General features: G+C 38.6%; 1 protein-coding gene and 1 pseudogene across 7 annotated transcripts in view; one reads left to right on the forward strand and one right to left on the reverse strand.

The window, feature by feature from the left end:
- TFDP2 (transcription factor Dp-2) overlaps positions 1-19,909 on the forward strand; it is a 208,473-nt gene that overhangs the window by 162,908 nt on the left and 25,656 nt on the right. For all 7 annotated transcript variants that reach the window (XM_052649237.1, XM_052649259.1, XM_052649252.1 and 4 more), the window contains 2 exons: positions 1,275-1,322; positions 15,444-15,606. In XM_052649237.1, coding sequence (XP_052505197.1) covers positions 1,275-1,322; positions 15,444-15,606 — 211 coding nt within the window. The remainder of the gene's footprint in view (positions 1-1,274; positions 1,323-15,443; positions 15,607-19,909) is intronic.
- On the reverse strand, positions 17,576-18,285 carry LOC128056509 (SAP domain-containing ribonucleoprotein-like; annotated as a pseudogene).

Consider the following 19,909-nt stretch of genomic DNA (forward strand, 5'->3'; position numbering starts at 1 on the left):
CTTTTCCAGTGAGTCAGTTCTTTGCATCAGGTGGTCTAAGTATTGGAGTTTCAGCTTCAGCATCAGTCCTTCCAATGAATATTCAGGACTGATTTCCTTCAGAATTGACTGGTTTGATCTCCATGCAGTCCACGGGACTCTAAAGAGTCTTTTCCAACACCATAGTTCAAAAGCATCAATTCTTCAGCACTCAGCTTTCTTTATAGTCCCACTTTCACATCCATACATAACTACTGGAAAAACCATAGCTCTAACTAGATGGACCTTGGTCGGCAAAGTAATGTCTGTGCTGTCTAGGTTGGTCATAACTTTCTCCCAAGGAGCAAGTGTCTTTGAATTTCATGGCTGCAGTCACCATCTGCAGTGATTTTGGAGCCCAAGAAAAGAAAGTCCATAACTGTTTCCGTTGTTTCTGTATCTATTTGCCATGAAGTGATGGGACCAGATGCCATGATCTTCGTTTTTTGAATGCTGAGTTTTAAGCCAGCTTTTTCACTCCCCTCTTTCACTTTCATCAAGAGGCTCTTTGTTCCATCTTTAACAATAGCATGTTAAGTCCATAATATCATGTTAAGTCCATAATAATATCAATACCATGACCTTCATTCAGTCCTTAACGATATCCTCATATACATCTGCAAGTTAGGTTCGAGTTTTTCATACCCTTGGAAGATAATTTAATGAAAGCCAAGTCTCTGCCAGTAGTGCTGGCCTGCTTTGGAGATGACCAGGGTTTGGCTATTTTGAATAACTGGCTGTGCTTTATACTGCATGTAGTATGATTGTCTAATGTTTTTAAGAACCAGTCTTCCCAGAGTGAATAAAACTTTACTGTACCTTCTCATTTATTGTTTTTGTTTCATTGGTAGACACACAAGTCGTGTCTGACTCTTTGTGACTCCATGTACTGTAGCCCACCAGGCTCCTCTGTCCATGGGATTCTCCAGACAAGAATACTGGAGTGGGTTGCCATTTCCTTCTCAAGGGGATCTTCTTCACCCAGGGATCAAACCTGTGTCTCCTGCAGGAAAGCCCTTCTCATTTATAAATTTGCAGTATTTCTTCCTAGAGATTTGTTAAGCTCATTTCAAACCTATGACTGTTGTGATTTCTTGGGTCCAGTGACAAAATTTAAGTTCTGATTTTATGTACATATCTTTTGTAATTCTTAGTTTTGTGTTTGGATATATATTCAGTGTGGAATTAGATCAGTTAAAATAAATTATTCATGATGTAAAGTTCCTTATGCATTTTCATTTTTTTTTCCTTTTCAGTGATAGAAAACGGGCTAGAGAATTTATAGACTCTGATTTTTCAGAAAGGTGAGTAAAAGTTTTAAGTAATTTGTTCAAGAGACTCTATTGCATAGAGAGAGGTTTAGTACCCAGACTCTTAAGTAATGAGATGTTTTTCTTCATGTAACTTTAAGTTCATTAAATTTCAACTGTTATTTCATTCCGCATTGAGTATTCTGCTTCACTCATCATTGCATAAGTGTATTATGTTTATGTAGTTTCAGAAGATACTGTTCTGTGGATAGCTTGGCTCTTGGCAGTCTGCTATTTAGCGCACTCCCTCCTTTGGGGAGATGAAGTGTTCTGCTAAAGTGACTATTCTTGATTACCTCAAAATATACAAACTTTAAAAACAAGTTTTCTTGAACACATTTAAAGATCATAGTAAATCCTCACTTCTTTTTTTTTTTAAAACCTTCCAGTTCTATTGAGATATAATTAACATACAGCCCTGTATACATTTAAGGTAATACAGCACAGCAATTTGATTTGTTAATACGTACATCATAAAGCAGTTATCACAGTAAGTTTAGTGAACCATCTCATGTAGATATGAAATAAATAAGTAAACATTTTTCTTGTGACAAGAACTCTTAGGATTTACTCTCATATATAACATACAGGGCTTCCCAGGTGGCGAACCCACCTGCCAGTGCAGGAGACACAGGACATGAGGGTTCCACCCCTGGGTCGGGAGGATCCCCTGGAGAAGGAAATGGCACCCCACTCCAGTACTCCTGCCTGGAAAATGCCATGGATTGAAGAACCTGGTGGGCTACAGTCCATGGGATCACTAAGAGTTGGACACAACTGAGTGCCTATGCACGCACACACATATAAAATACAGTCGTGTTAATTTACCATGTCGTACATTACATCTCCTTTCTTAAATAATACAAGTGTAGTATAATCTTTCCTTAGACTATTAGGACAGTGATTCTCAGTTCTAGGTGTGCAGCAGAATCACCTATGGTCTGCTGAGTAAACTATAATTGCTTACTAAATCAGAAACTCCAGGACTAAAACCTTATCACTTAAGGATCATTATTTGAACTCAGTATTTCACCCAAGTCACTATACTAAGTATCATATTAATGTCACATTATACTAAAATAAAACATAATCTCAGAGGCTGTTTGGATAAAACCTTGCCAGCAACACTTTCTAGATTGATTCTAGAGTTTTTTTAATTGCTTTTTTTCAATGATGTTTTTTTCAATGATGTTTAGTCTCCTTTCTCCTGTTAGGTCATCTGCTTTCAACACAGCTTTCTGTCTTTTCCAGTTTCTAGTTGCTACCTCAGATTTGTTGTACACTGAGAAACTACTTGGCCAGATGTGTTAGAATCCCATCTAAAATAAAAGTGAATGGGCTCCAAAGTGAAGACCTCGAGGCTGTATTTTAAAATGTTTGTTTTCTTGCATGACACTAGCTCTGGTTTAGTTCCTTGCTGACCTTTGTTGTTCTCAGATCTTAACTGTTTTGAACAGGTAAAATCATATCTGAGAAGCTGCTGTATTACATAGAGCTGTATGGTGAGATGGTCTTTTCTCTCTAATGGGAATTCATTTTTCCAACTCATACTGTTTCATCTTCATGTTTATCCTGGGAAAGGGCAGCAGGACAACTTTTTAACTGTGTATCCGGCAGTGTTTAAGGCCTTAAAATGGAACTGTTCACTTGTTATGATTGACATCACCTGAGTATGCAAATAATACAAAAAAGCAAGGTTCTCTTTATTCTTCACAAGAGAGAAAACTGTAGAGATAGCATATAGAAGTGCCAGACTAGGTTTGTTGCCATAACCATTGACTTGACTTTGCTTTTCTGCATTTGCTTCATGGGCCTTTTTTCCTAGCGCTTTCTATATTACTCTCCTTTTATTCTTTAATATAACTTTTCTGTATTGAATCCCATCCCCTCCCTAACCAAACCACCCAAATGACTACAGGCGGTTTTCTTCTTGTGTTATTGTTCTTAAACATGTTCCTTTCCTCCAGATTAAGGTGTTTTTCTATAATGCCGTAAAAAGTCTTGGGTTCCCTTTTCCCCCGTGCTAAGGTTCAAAAAGCCAGCTCTCAACCACAAACTAATCTTCTTCACTTCTTCATTGTCTCTTTAGTGATTTAATCTCTCTATGGTGATTAAATATAGTAAGTATTTTTGCTAGTGTTCCTTGGGGACATAGATTTATATATATAATACACATGCATACTCCCACATAGATATGTACTATATAAGGTTTTATCCTCATCTTACCACTTGACAGTACAACTTGAAGTATGCTTTACACAGCTCTTCCTTTGTTGAGTTCCTTTGCAAGACCAAGTCACTTTCTGAAGAAATCTTGTTGGTAGGTAAAGGATCCATTGAGGGATTCTTGTTAGTTTTTTCTTTGTGTTCTGATCCACTGAACTTCTTTGCAAAGAGGTTGTGGAAATTGCTTTGAAAGCCCTGTTTCTGGTCTCGCCTGGAGTTTTGATCCTGAAATATGTTTGTTCCCTTTTGTCTTTCTTCCTTGGACAGTCTGGTGGTGTCTTGCAAATACATCTCTTCCAAATGGGAAGTGTCCTATGTGAGAGTTCCCTGGGGGGAGGAAAGGTCCTGGGTGTTTGACAGGTAGCAGCAATAGCCTACATGTGTTTACTTTATTCCTGTCTTCAAGGAATAGGATTTAGCACAGTGGTGTTTTTCTCTTCCTTTGTGCTCATATACTCTTTATATATATATTATTCTGTTGGAATATAGGTAAAACTTTTATTTACAATAAACTAATTTAAACTCAGTCATGTCCGACTCTTTGCGACCCCATGGACTGTAGCCTACAAGGCTCCTCTGTCCATGGAATTTTCCAGGCAAGAGTATTGGAGTGGGTTGCCATTTCCTTCCCCAAATTTAAACTATAATAAACTAATAATAAAAATCAATATAATTAATATCTGTACTGCTTTGACGATGTTTATGAAGTTGTCTATTTATTCAACAAGTGTTTTGAATATCTGCTAAGTGTTGGTAAGTTCTAGGCATGGATGAGAATGATAAGCAAGATAGATAAGTCTCTGCCCTTGAAGAGCTTATATTTGGGGAGGAGGTGCAATAAAGAAGTAAGATAACTAGATTGTGATAGGTGGTATGCAAAAAACTAAGAAGGACGATTTGTAGATAATTGGAAGGATGGTGGCTACCTTAGAAAGGCCTCTCTAAGGGGTGATGTTTGAATACAAGGAAGACAGGCTAGTTCCTTGAGGAGCTTGGGATTCTAGGCACAGGGAATGGCGAATGCAGAGCTCCCAAGTGAGGAACCAGGTTGTGATACTCAGGGAAGCACAGTGACTTGGAGATCATGAGCAAGTCAGAGAGAGATACGAGATTAGGAGGGAGAGTTAGACACAGGTCAGAGTATGAAAGGCCTTGTAGGTCATGGTAGAGAATTTGGGTTTTATTCTAAACAGGATTTTAAGCAGGGAAGTAATGTGATCTGATTTATACTGACTGCTGAGAGGGATCTGGACTCCAAGGAGATAAGAGCAAAAGTGGAGAAATAAGTTAGGAGGCAGGAGGCAGTGACCTGACAGTGGAGATGGGAAAAAAATGGGTAAGTTTTGCAATTTGGAAACAGAATTTATTGATGGATTGAATGAAGGAAAGAGAAACAAAGGATGACTTGATTTTTTGCAGTAAGAGCTAGGTGAATACTGGTGCCATTAGCATTTACTGTGGTTAGGAATAGGTTTGGGGAGGAATTGAGTTTTGTTCTGGACACATGAAGTTTGAGAGGTTTTTCAATTTTCTATGTATGTATCAAGAGTATCAATTAGTGTAATCAGTAGTATCCTCAGTTTGGATGAGGCCAACCCAGGCCTGGATGACATAATGCAAGGTGGAGAAACAGTGAAGATCTGTAAATAATAAACATTTCTTTCCCATTTCCCCTCTCCCTCACACAGTGGAAAGAAATACACAGGAAAATGGGATTTGGGTTGGATTTTTTCCCCTAAATTATGTTACTAAATTACTTTGCTGATTTAAATATTCTGGTTAACTTATTTTAATGAGAAAGGAAGTTTTTATTATATATTGTGTATAATTTCTTGTTTAAATGGGATACATTTATTAGTTTACACCTGGAAAATATTGTTATACTACAGATTTTAGTTTCATATTACTTTTGTAAATAAATATAAATTATTGTGGCAAAATATAAAAAGACAGTGATTGTTGATTCTAGCTGAGTGCCTGGAAAGATAAATACTCTTGGAAACAGTTCTTTTAAATACTTCAGATGAAATGTGAATATGAAATTATGAAGACCTCAAATAAAATAAAATAAAACTTGCTTTTCAAACTGTGCTAGATTGGTAGTTCTATTTTCTTAAATATTAAAAACATGTGTAATTTGGTAATTTGATTTTATTTGGCAAGGAATGCTTCCTACTGATTTTTTTTTTTAAGAGACTAATAGAAATGATAGTGTTTACAGCCTGTGACCAAATTTTCATGTTATTTGGAAAGAGGGTTTGAGTGGTTCAGAGAGCTCAGGTTTGAGAAAATGTGTAAACTCAACTTTTAAGATTTCGAGGTAATTCCCTGGTGGCCCAGCAGTTAGGGCTATGTACTCTTACTGTCAAGGGCCTGGGGGTGATCTTTGGTTGGGAAACTAAAATCTCAAAAGTTGTACAGCACAGCCAAAAATAAATAAATAAAACTGGCCCACTTAAAAAGAAAAATTTAGATAGGGAGCTTCTAGTTTGAGATGATGGATTGAATAGCCATTTTTAATCTCCAACTCGTAAGATTCTGTTGAAATGTTTTGTGTATTAAAAAAAAAAAGGAAATCTCATAAATTGCCATAAAACATGATAGAGGTGTAGGGTTCTCCAGGATTAGGAGATGAAGGCTGGTGTGATTATAAAGATGACAAGTGAAAGTGGACAAGCCAATGTCCCAAAATACGCATGGGAGAAGTCAGATTGGGAGACGGAAGCTATTTTCACTTGCACTGACTTGGTGAGGTCCCAGGCCCACAATTGAGAGGCATAAAAAGTGAGAATGAATTGGTGGGGGAAGGACTGAGGACGATGAAATGACACCTATCCAAGGAGCACCTGGGCCAGTGGAACCTGCTCAACCCTCCAGATGGCCAGATGGCCTGTGCCCCGTCTCCACACATAGAAATTACATGTTGTGGCATAAATTATCCTTCCTTCCTTTTCATTGCCTGCCTGCCTTTTTATGTACAATATAACATTGTATGGATATGTCGCATTTTTCCTGTATTTGTTTATTAATGATGGACATCTGAGTTGTTTCTCCATTTTGACTTCCCTTATGGCTCAGACGATAAAAGCATCTGCCTGTAATGTAGGAGACCCGGGTTCAGTCCCTGGGTCGGGAAGAGCCCCTGGAGAAGGAAATGGCAACCCACCCCAGTACTCTCGGCTGGAAAATCCCATAGATGGAGGAGCCTGGTAGGCTACAGTCCATGGGGTCGCTAAGAGTTGGACACAATTGAGTGACTTCACTTTCACTTTCTATTTTGGCTGTTATAAATGCTGCTGTAAACACTTGTGAACAAATCAGTTCTCATTTCTCTTGAATATATACCTAGGAATAAAATTACCTATGGCAATTCTTTCTTTAGCTTTTTGAGTAACTGTCAGTTATATTCCCACCAACAAAGGTTATAATGTCTCCAGCTCCTTACCAACATTTCCTATCCATCTCTTTTTATTTTAGCCATCCTTGTGAATGTGAAGTGTATCTCATTTTGGTTTTAATTTGCAGTTCATAGTGGTTGATGATGACAAGCATTTTTTCAAGTGTTTATTGGCTGTTTGTATATCTTTTTATTTTCCTAGTACAAATATTTTATGAGTAATTTCTGGCAGTTTCTAACCACTGGAGTATATTGCGCAATAAACCACGTCACATTTTCCAGGAAGAAAAAAAAGAAACACTAAATATGAATAGTAATGACATCACCTACTGAATTAGGACAGTTAAAATTTGCTTCAAATATTTCTTTGTGGGAAGGGACACCACACTTTCCCTCAGTTAAGAGAAATATTTTTAGAGTCTGGAGATCTTTTGTGGGTTTTTGTTTTTTAATATCATGCCATGAATTCATGGGGAGTGGGTTCTGGCAGCTCCGGCTCTCTCCCATTAGTTCTCAGAAAGTGTGCCTTTCTGGGTGGAGCAGGCTGGCGCATCAGTTGATCCCAAGTACCTGTTTTGACTTTTTTCTTTTTCTCATCACTTTCCTTCACATGTTTCTGGAAGCTCTATCGGCCGTTAGAGTGCTTAATTTGCTCCATGTGCTCAGTCATTCTTTGGGCAGGCGTCTTGCCCTTAACTTGCTGGTTTGTTTACAACAATGGCAACAGCATGCTGGATGGCATGGCGGCCTCTTCCAGTGTCGCTGTGGTGGCGTTTGTGGGGATGCTTTGTGAGCAGTGCCCATTCCTTTGATGTCTACAAGGTCATGTTTCTCGTAGAGTCTCAAGTTTGTGGCCAAAGGAACAACTCCGTGTTTTCTGAAAAGCCTAGAGAACATAGAGCAGGTGCCTCTCAACTTTCCTTTTATGTTGGTCATTTCTGCATATTGCTAGCAAGATGGCATTCCAGCTTAAAGGAAGACTAAATATCTTCTTTGAAGAACTCTATTGAGATCTTTTGGTTTGTTGGTGGTGGTGCTGGTTTTGTTATTGAGTCATAAGAATTCTTTATGGGTTATAGATACAAGACCATTGTCGGATATATGGTTTGCAAAAAAGTTCTGATCTCTGGATTGATTTTTCACCTACAGAAAGCAGAGAACCTTCAAAATTTGACTGTGTTTATCTTGTTTATATTTTCTTGTGGTACTTATGTTTTTGGTATCATATCTTATTTTAAGAATTGCCAAGTCCCAAGATCACAAAGACTTAACACCTATTTTGTGCTTACATTTAGATCTTTGACCTATTTTGAGTTAATTTTTGTAGCCTGTGACATTTTAAAGTTTATTTGTTTAATATAACTCAAAAGCAAATAGAAGATCTGTGAAAATGTAGACATTTTTATAACATTTTTTCAACCATTTAAATTTCTAAAATAAGCCTGATTTTAAGTTTATTATTTTAAATTATTAGCAAAATTTAAAAAGTGCACTCTGTATTATTTTGTTCTTAACCCTCATTTTGTGATGGGGAGTCAAGCATTCCTGAACTATTTTTGTCAAGAAAAGGCACATCTTCTCTGAATGTGGTAGCAGTAATAGTAAGCCAAATGTGACAATGAAAGTAATTTAAAGAATGAAGAACAAGAAAGTTTCTTTTGCTCAGAAGCATAATCCCTTGTATACTGAGTTGGTTTTTTGGAAATGATTACAAAATGCTGGAAACCTCAGCATATTATTTTATAGATGCATAAAAGCCATCAACCCTTAAACATAAAAGACAACGAAACATAAACTCAAAACCAAAACAACAAAAAACCACTGAGAAAATAGATTAATAAATTCAAAACATATAAACAAACACTGAGAAAATACATTATTGTGCGTCTATCACCACTATCCATCTCCAGAACTTTTCCACCATCCCCTACTAGAAACCCATACCTATTAAGGAACATCTCTTCACTCTCTCCTCTTGCAGTCTCTGGGAACCATAGTTATACTTTCTGTCTCCATAAATTTGACAATTCTAGGTAGCTCGTATAAAAGAAATCATATGATATTCATCTGTTGATGGACATTTAGGTTTTCACCATTTGACTATTATGAATGTTGCTGGTATGAGTGTGGGTGTACAAACATCTGTTTGAGTCCCCTACTTGAAATTTCTTTGCATATACACCCTGAAGGGGAATTGCTGGATCATACAGTAATTATATGCTTCGTTTTTGTGGAACCACCGTAGTATTTTCTGTAGAGACTGCCCACTTTACATTCCCACCAGTGGTGGGTGCATGAAGGGTCCAATTTTTCCATGTCCTCCCAATGCTTATTGGCTGGGGTTTTCTTTGTTTGTTTTGTTTAATTAAAGTCATCCTAATGTCTGTGAATGATATCTCATTGTGGTTTTGTTCTACGTTTCCCTAATGATTAGTGATATTGAACATCTTTTCATGTACTTATTGGCCATTTGTATATTTTCTTGGAAGAAATGTCTGCTCAAGTCTTTCGTCCATTTTGAGTTGTTTTTTGTTGTTGTTGTTAAGTTCTTCATCTAGCCTTTAACTTGTAAAATTCTTTTACTGGAGGCATTGTACACTTAACTTTGAAAAAAGTGGTTTACAGGTTTGGTTGTAGGACCAAGTCCCCCTGTCTGTACTGGAGGTATCATCAGCTGTCCTAAATTCTGTTGAATTTGATGTAAATGTTGATTGGTTTGGCATGACGATCCACCAGCCTTCCAAAGACGCGGCTTCATTTCTTGATTCAGCCACTGCTGAGTTGCATCCTTTGGTTGTATTGCTTATGAAACTTCATTTAGTGTGTTAATCTGTAGGTCTATCCACGTTGCTGCAGATGTCATCTTTTCATTCTTTTTTATGTCTGGCTATATTCTGTGAGAGATGATGAGAGCCTGAACTAGGGTCATGGGAAGAGAGAGAAGAATTCAAGAGCTCTTTAAGACAAGACTTAGATTACATTTGATAGAATTTGATTAGATAGAAAGGATTAGGATGAATCTGTTGTTTCTGTTTCAGGCAGTTGGATGAATGCTGTCACTCACCTAGATGAGAACTGCAGTAGGATCAGAAGTTACGTATTGGCGTGTTGAGTTCCCTGTTGTATTTTTAATATGTTATTGTGATGTATAAAGACCCCTACCTAGAAAATTTTAAACTTCTCCTCTATTATATCTCAGTCTTCTTTTTTCCATACCAAGAATCCTGATTTTTAAGGACATTGAGGATGAAAAGGATGATAGAATTAGTGTATATGGTAATTACTCATTGACTTTATCCCATATTACATGCTTAATAGTCCCAAATAATAATAATAATGTAACCTAATGTGATTGTGCATACTAAGTTGCTTCAGTCGTGTCCAGCTCTTTGCAACGATATGGACAGTAGCCTGCCAGGTTCCTCTGTCAATGGGTTTCTCCAGGCAAGAATACTGGAGTGGGTTGCCATGCCCTCCTCCAAGGTATATTCCTGATTCTCAGGGTATCTTCCTGACCAGGGTTCGAACCCTCATTTCTTAAGTTTCCTGCATTGGCAGATAGGTTCTTTACCAGCACCACCTGTGAAGCACTGAAAACATTAAAAATTTTTCTGTATATCTTCTCTCCATTCTTTTCTCATTTTTCTAATAATCATAGGTAATAGTCCTATAGTGTTGAAGCATACACCTATTTATACTCTATACTATATGCCTCTTAGCTCTCACTTAATCTTAACGTCTACAGTTAATTGTACACAAATTTCTCACAAGACCTTTATGTCAGTGTTTTTCTAATCATGTTGACTGTCTCAGTCAGTTTTGCTGAATATAAAAATTCCTGGCTCATACTTTGTTGGAGTTTCTTAAATGCCTTAATTTTCTTCTAGTGTAACAGCTTGCTCTTGGAAAATCTGATACTCTTTTTTTTTTTTTCCCTAAATGTCTAAATAATTTTTTTCTTTGAAATCCAGCAATTTTACTGAATCTTTTGCTCTTTGTCGTTCTGGGTTGATATAATCTCTTTTCTTCTTTTATTTCATAAACATTTTCTTGACTTAACAGCACTTAGTATTTATTCTCTTCCCTTGCCTTGATTTTCTTCTTCAGAAACTCTTATTGTCCATATATTCTTTGCCCACCTTCAGTGTTTTTCATTTGCTCTTGAATATCAATTGTGGGAGTCACATGGACTAGACTGTTGCAACCTCCTCAGTCTTTATGTCAGCCTCCTACACTCAGCTGGTATTGAAGAGGGGAGAACTTCTCATTTCAACTGCTGCTCTCAAATTGGCCTGTTCTTTCTAGCGAATTCTTGTTAGTTCCATTAAATGCCACTCCATTGAGTATTTATTTTTCTTCCAACACAGACACTACTGTATAAGCCTTTGGCCCCAGTTTGTAATCTGGGGTGGGTTGAAGATACCTTGTCAGTTAGTTTTGTTGTAAACGTTGTCAAGGGGCTCAGGCTTTGCTGTTTACTTGCTATTTTTTATGGGGATTTGGAGAGTTTGAGAACTATGCTGCTGTTGCTGTCTTTCCACACTCTCTTAAAACTGGAGATGTGTATGTGTGTGTGTGTTTACAGTCTATATGACTCAGAATTTAAATAAACTGTTAAGTCATTTATAATCTGTAGATTTTCCCTCTGTATTTTTCTCACTTTTTCCCTTCCAAATTATTAGTTGAAGAAACCACATTATATGTCCTGAATAAAAATTCTGAAGATTTTGTATATTGCATCTCTTTTTTTTAATTAATTGATTGATTGATTTCTGGCCGCTGCTGGGCTTCAGTAGTTGCAGCAGGCACACGGGGCCAGCCACTCTGAGGCATGTGGGATCGTCCCTTACCAGAGATAGAGCCCATGTCCCCTGCATTGGCAGGCAGACTCTCAACCCCTGGGCCTCCAGGGGAGTCCCGCAGCATCTCTTTAGTACAGTCTAACATGTTCATCTGTCTTCAGTGTCTCCTTTAAACTGGAAGGTGGGTCTTGTGTCGTGACCATATTCAGGTTCCATGATAGGCTGTACACTTGAAAAACAAACACCTGAATGGGCTAGGTCAAGGAAGCAAGTAATACAGGATCAGAAGCACTGAAGTGAGAAACTCCAGTTGCAAAGCTGACATTGCAAAACAGGCAAATCCATAGAAACAGAAAGTGAAACAGTGGTTGCCAAGGGCTTGAGCACAGGGGGGTGGGGAGTGACTGCTTATGCTTACGGGGACAGAATTTCTTTTTAAGGTGGAGAAATTAGGTTGTGGTGATGGTTGTGTAACTCTTGAACAACACCACTGAATTTTATACTTCAAAAGATGAAGTTTATGGTGAGTGAATTGTATTTCAATAAAGCCGTTACCTTGAAAAAGAAAGTTAGATTTGAAAAGGAAGAGAGTATGGCCTAATCGCTGGGACTGAGAAGAACTGGATGCAGGTGCTGATAGGTTTATAAGTGGCCTCTCCCACTGGCTGTAGACTTAGGTATTATTCTACTGTCTACTGAATATACCCATTTGGATATTCTATAGGCATGTCAAAGTCAACCTCATCACTGCCCAATAGAACGTAATACAAGCCACATGTGAGTTTTAATTTTCCAACATTCAGTTTAAAAAGTAAACTGAAATATGTGAGACTGATGTTACATCTTTTATTTAATCTAGTATATCTAAAGGGTATAAAAATTAATATAAAAATTATACCTTCATCTCTCATGTAGTCTTTGAAATTAACAGCATACTTGATTGAGACTTGTCCCATTTCAGGTATTTGATAGCCACAAGTAGAATATGCCCAGAGTATTAGACAATGCAAGTGAAAAGGTTTAACATGAAATTCATGAATTCGTTCCAAATTCCTCAATCTCAGTAATGACCCCTCCTTTTAAAGATTATTGCCCTGTTTCCCTCTTCCTTACCATCCACAGCAGTCAGTCACTTAGTTCTACTGATTTTTATCTTTAACATTTTTGCAAATCCATCTCTTATCTAGTCCTACCAGTTGCTCGAATTCCAGGATTCAGCATTGCTTGCTTGGACCATTACAGTAACCTGTCCAATGAGTCTTCCTGTTTCTGCTTCTGCCCTCCGTAAATTACTCTGCAGCCAGAATCTCTGCCTCACTGAAAATTTCACCATGCCACTCCACCCCTCAATACCACTGAGTGCTATAACAGTATTTCAGTAGTAGTCTGTGATCCACAGTGAATACACTTTCTTTGGGGAATGCAGGGAAAGAAAGTAGATACCTTCCCTTACTCTTTTGAAAAGAACATTTAGCATCTATTTCTTAGTGGACATAATGCTTTAGAACAGGTAAATAACTTACAAATGAATGTAATTCTACTGATGGAATATGATGAAGTCTAGGTTCCTCTGCACAGCAGACTCCCCATTTCCCTCCAGCCTCTGCTTTTGGAAGCTTGACTATTTTAGATATTTCATACAAGTGAAATCATGCAACATTGGTCCTTCAGTGACTGGTTTATTTCACTTACCATGATGTCCTCCAGGTTCATCCATGTTGTCACATACGGCAGAATTTTTTTTTCAAGGTTGAATAATATTTTGTTGTATATATATAAATATGTCTGTATGTCTATGTGAATATATATGTATACACATACTACATTTTCTTTATCCATTCATCCATCTATGGATATTTGAGTTTTCCTTGTCTTGGTTCAGTTCAGTTCAGTCGCTCAGTCGTGTTCGACTCTTTGCGACCCCATGAACCGCAGCACGCCAGGCCTCCCTGTCCATCACCTTCTCCTGGAGTCCACCCAAACTCATGTCCATTGAGTCGGTGATGCCATCCAACCATCTCATCCTCTGTCGTCCCCTTCTTCTCCTGCCTTCACTCTTTCCCAACATCAGGGTCTTTTCCAATGAGTCAGCTCTTCGCATCAGGTGGCCCAAGTATTGGAGTTTCAGCTTCAATGTCAGTCCTTCCAGTGAACACACAGGACTGGTCTCCTTTAGGATGGACTGGCTGGATGAATAAAGCTGCCGTGAACGTGACAGACACCGCTTTGATACCCTGACTTCATTTCTTTTGGATATGCCCAGAAATGAGATTACTGAATTCTATGGTAGTTCCATTTTTAATTTTTTGAGGAACCTCCATATTTTTTTCCATAGCAGTTATACCATGTTACGTTCCCACCAACAGTGTACAAGGGTTCTAGTTTTTATACCCTCACCAACACTTGTAATCCTTTTTTAAAAGTAAATAGTCATCCTAACAGGTGTGGGGATAGTGTCATTGTGGCTTTGATTTGTATTTCTCTTATGAGTAGTGATGTTGAACACCATTTCATGTAACTGCTGGTTATAACTGGTCATTTGTATGTTTTCATTGAAGAAATGTCTATCCATGTCCTTTGCCTGTTTTTTGTGTTACATGTTTTACTATTGAGTTGTAGGAGTTTCTTAGAAATTTCAGATATTAACCACGTATCACATAAAGGGTTTGCAAATATTTTCTCCCTTTCCACAGATTGCCTTTTCTTTCTGTGGGTTGTTTTCATTGATTCTTACTGCAGGAATCTTCCTCCTTTAGGTTAGACTAGATACATCTGTTACCAATTCCCATAAAACATTGTGAATAACTCTGACCTGGCACTTACCTTATTATAGTGGAATTACCTGTCATTATATATTAGTTTTGCCTCTCTTTCAGCCTTAGGATTCACTGAGGGAAAGGATTTTGTATCAGTTACTGTTTTTGTTCTTCCAGCCCCTAATACACATAATTTCTAGCATATAATTGGTACTCAGATATTAGTAGAACTAAACTACCCCTGAAATTTTAATGATTGCATTATCAAAGGGTAGGCCTAGGCATTAACCTAACTTAGGATAACTGAAGATGTAGGTCCATTACTAACACCAATAACTTCTCTTTTTAAAATTAATTAATTTATTTTAATTGGAGGCTAATTACTTTACAGTATTGTAGTGGGTTTTGCCATACATTGACATGAATCAGCCATGGGTGCACATGTGTTTCCCATCCTGAACCCCCTTCCCACCTCCCTCCCCACCCAATACCAATGACTTCTGATGTAAAATTGAGTAGATAACAGAACTCTAGAATAGTGGTACTTTTAATTTTAGGTGGGGAAAAAAAATCTATAGCATACACAGAATGCAAAAAGATAAGTATTAGGAATATGAACTCTGCATGGGCAGAGTTTTTGTCCACTGTTTTCACAAGTCTTCTAATGTGTAGAACAGCATCTGATACTTAATAGTAAGTAACTGGTCAGTATATATTTAGGCAAAAATGAGTGAGCATAAAAAGGCACTCTTGCTGCACGCTTTATTAGGCGTTTAAGGTAAAGCATTTTAAAACATTTCCTTATCTCTAATTCAATGTAAAATTGAGCACTGGGAACAAAAAATCAAATTCCTGTCTTCTCACATTAGTTTATAGTTTTATAAAGGAAGTCTCTAGTAAGTATAATGGAGTATAATTTTATTTTCTCTTTTAGCAAACGAAGCAAAAAAGGAGATAAAAATGGAAAAGGCTTGAGACATTTTTCAATGAAAGTGTGTGAGAAAGTTCAGCGGAAAGGTACAACGTCATATAATGAAGTAGCTGATGAGCTGGTGTCCGAGTTCACCAATTCAAATAACCATTTGGCAGCTGATTCGGTAGGTAGATCATGCCCTTGATGTTGACTGTGAAAGTGGTGCAGCGGTGTACTTCTCTGGATTGTCTATGTCAAATTGAGGACCCAGACAAGCGAGGGTTTCATGTTATCTATTGGGGAATTCTGTTGTTTTGATTTTTTGTTGTTTTGTTTTGAAAAGGATTGTTACTTATTTAAACATAAAGGTGGACAAGTATTTTTAAAATATCTTTGGGGGTTATTGAAGGAACATACTTTTAAAAAGTGTACTTTTTATTTTTGAATGACTTTAGATACATCTGAATCGTTCAGTGTTTTAAGTCAGTAAGAAAATTTTATTTTATTTATAATTGAAAAAATACTACATGAACATGTTTATAGAAATTCATTTGTACCAAAGACTGTATAATAAAAAATTTTTCTCTTCTACCATAGACTCTAATCTGACTCCGCAAGGCACTGTTCACTATTACCAGATTCTTGAGTATCATTCCAGAAATTCTTTATGCACCTATATAATAAAATTTGTTATTTTAAACATAAATATGGTTGTGCTTTGCATGCTTCATTCTTAATTTTATTTTCTTAGTAATATATCTAGAGCCTCATTTTTAGCACATAAAAATCATTCTCATTTTTTTTTAAATGGAGATAAATTTACATGCAGGGAGGGAAATGTACATGTCTTAAGTGTACAATTAAACTGTTATTTTTTTATTTATTGTGGCTAGTTTACATACAATAAGATGTATTCAAGTGTAGAATTCAGTGAGTTTTGACATTTGTATGCACCCACGAAGCCACCACCATGATCAGGACACAAAATGTTTCCATCATTACCAAAGCCTCTGCCTTTTGTAATCCATCCCTCCCTCGCCCTCTAGCTCCAGTCAGCTGCTGATACACGTTTTATAAATCAGTTTGCATTTAATTTAAATGTAGTCATACTTGACATATTCCAGAACAATATTAAGTAATAGTAGTAACTCTAGTCATATTGAATCTTCACTTCTTAACGTTAGTGGAAATATTTATAGTTTTGCAGCCTTAATTGTGATAAAGGTTTAACTTGATTTTTTTCTTAATGAACATTTCTTTTTTCTTAATTAAAAAAAAGTCAGAAATGAAGTTGAATTTAATCAATTCTGTCAGGAAGATAGCTTCCTGACATTTTAGGATTTTTACAGTGGTATTCATGAATGAAACTGGTGGGGTTATTTGCTTTTGTTTTTATAATCTTTGCAATTTTTTTAAATAACGTTTTTTCCTTTATTCTGCAGTTGAGTAGCTCAGATGGTAAAGAATCTGCCTGCAATGCAGGAGACGCAGATTTGATCCCTGGAGAAGGGACTGGCAACCCACTCCAGCATTCTTGCCTGGAGAATTACATAAAGAGAGGAGCCTAGTGGGCTACAGTCCATGGGGTCACAAAGAATTGGACATAACTGAGCAACTGATGCTTTCACATTCACATATGAGATTCCCAAACACACCACTTGGTTTTTGCTTCTGACTCTCTTATTCTTTCAGTGTCTATGTCACATAGATATTTCTCCCAATAGCATAGTTTGACCCTTATCCAGTGGGTACACATAGACCCTCATAGACCCTGGCTCTCCAGCACTGGGACCTTGGTGCTCCCTTCTGACCGCACCCTTGTCTTTCTGTGCTGGGACTCTGCCTCCTTGATCCTGTTGCCCTTGAAGTATCCTTAGGCCAGGAATGTCAAACATGTTATGTGTCAACCCTGAGTAAATACATGAGCTACTTGGACCTTAGGATCGAGGATAAGGAGGCAGACTGTGCCTGGCTTTTTTTTTTAATATTAACAAGCAAAATAATAATTAAAAAACAACAACACAACAAAACCCTTTAAGTTGGAACTGCCATAAGTCAAACTGGTGCTGGAGTTCACAGATGTACCCAGGGTACATGCTCCCTCATTGCAAGGCAGGACCTAGGCACATAACTGTGCATTTAGGTATATATGTGACCAGGAAGAGTCAAAAAGGTGGAAACCACAGGAGAACAGAAAGCATCAGAAGTTTTTCATCAGGCAATTCCAGAGCGCTCTGCTCTTTTCCTCTTCTTTGCCTCTGTATCCTCTGTGGTTCCTGTTCCAGCTGAACTTGAGACAATCCCAAATCGCTCCTTCCTCTTTTTCAGCTTTTCGTCATCCTCCGACTTTCTGGAGATTGAAGAGACATTCAAACCAAACCTTTGAGCTCTTTCTTTTAGCTTATCCAGGTTAACCATAGGCTTGGTGTCAGACGACAGGCCTTTTGATGGAACTGGAGAAATCCCAAATCTAGCTGCCCGCGCAGCTTTCTTACTCTCCAAACTCACAGGTACATTGAATCGTTCAGCTTTCTTCTGCATCCTCTCAGTCTGTGGTATTTCAGATGTAATTTTTACCACTTTTTTCTCTGACATCAACAGTTTTTTCAGGAGGTTCTTCCTCTTTGACAGGCAGTTCTAAGGGTTTCATCTCCCAGTACATCTTCATTTGCCTCCTCTTTACCATGCTCTTCAAGATATGCCTGGAGCCTGTTGATGAGATCCTGTTTTATTCCCTTAGTCTCCAAACCACGAGCAAGACACTCCGGCTTTAGTTCAGCAAGCTGAGAAGAAAGAGTAAAGCTATTCCTTGATTTACAGAATGAACCTTCAGCTTATGAAGCTCCACCGTCTCAGTCGCCATCTTGTTACCCCTCCCCGTGCCTGGGTTTTATTACAAAGAGTGGTGTGCTTGATTAGTGATGTCTGCCATGGGAACACCCACTAGACACATGTCTGGAATGAAGATAGTGGGAGAAGAGGCTAAAGCTGACCTGGTTCAGAAAGGGACAAGCTGTATGTTCCGTCCTTGCCTTGGGTGGTTATGCTGTTTACCAGGCTGCATTGTCTCCTTGGCCAGGTGGCTGGGGAGGCAAGCCGAAGGCCATGAAGCTTCAAATGGCTTCCCCAGGGCCTGGAGGGAAGAGCATAAGCCCCAAGCTAGCAGGAGCCTGGCAGGGCAGCCCATGCAGGGCCCCCCAGGGGTCTACATGCTGCAGGCCGTCCTGGCATTGGTTCCTTATCCTCTGGAGTCAGGTTCATCCAGGCAGAGCCAGCTGGTCAGCTTCAAAGAGTTAGGTGCAACTCGGAGGTAAAAATTCATTTCCATGGCATTATACACAGAAATAACCTTAATCTCTGGATAAACTCTCAAAAATTCCCAGTCCAGACTAAAATGGTTTATTCCCTGTGTGCTACTGAGAAATCAAAATAGAGTATTAGTTTGACTTCAGTCAGAGACATTACTTTGCCAACAAAGGTCCGTCTAGTCAAGGCTATGGTTTTTCCAGTGGTCAGGTATGGATGTGAGAGTTGGACTATAAAGAAAGCTGAGCGCAGAAGAATTGATGCTTTTGAACTGTGGTGTTTAGAAGACTCTTGAGAGTCTGTTGGGCTGCAAGGAGATCCAAGCACATCCTAAAGGAGATCAGTCCTGGGTGTTCTCTGGAAGGACTGATGTTGAAGCTGAAACTCCAGTACTTCGGCCACCTGACGTGAAGAGCTGACTCATTGGAAAAGACCCTGATGCTGGGAAAGATTGGGGGCAGGAAAAGAAGGGGACGACGGAGGATGAGATGGTTGGATGGCATCACCGACTCAATGGACATGGGTTTGGGTGGACTCCGGGAGTGGTGATGGACAGGGAGGCCTGATGTGCTACGGTTCATGAGGTTGCAGAGTCAAACACGACTGAGCGACTGGACTGAACTGAACTGAACTGACTTTAATCAAATTCCACAATGAAGGCACACTGCTTTGGAAAGCACTGCCTCAGGAGAAAATACAGGGTGTGTGTAAAAGAATGTTTCTAGAAAATACAAAGGGCACCAAACATGACCCCAGTTACCTTCCACACCTCTCCATGCCCCAGGCAGGGGCGCTGCTTCCCCTAGGGGACTCGGGGCATGTCGGTGCTAGTGAGTGTGTCCAGGTGCCTCTTGAGCCCTCTGCTTTCAGCTTGTGAGTTTGGGATGCTTTCTTCAGGATCCTGTCCATTTGCCGTTTCTGCATCTCCTCGAAGGCCAACTGGGCGGAAGTACCCTTGTCCCAGGCCACACTGCTTCTTGTTCTTCGTATTTTTTGGCCACACCCTGTGGCATGTGGGAGCTTACCGTCCTGACAAGGGTTTGAACCTGCACCCTTTGCATTAGACGTTCGGAGTCTTAATCACTGGACCACCAGGGAGGTCCCCCCTCCTTGTTCTTTATACTAATTCCCATTGCTTCCTCAAGTTTGTCTTGTCTTTGTCCTGTTCCTTCTTCTGCTTG

The sequence above is a fragment of the Budorcas taxicolor genome, chromosome 1 (genome assembly GCF_023091745.1).
Source record: "Budorcas taxicolor isolate Tak-1 chromosome 1, Takin1.1, whole genome shotgun sequence".
NCBI lineage: Eukaryota > Metazoa > Chordata > Mammalia > Artiodactyla > Bovidae > Budorcas > Budorcas taxicolor.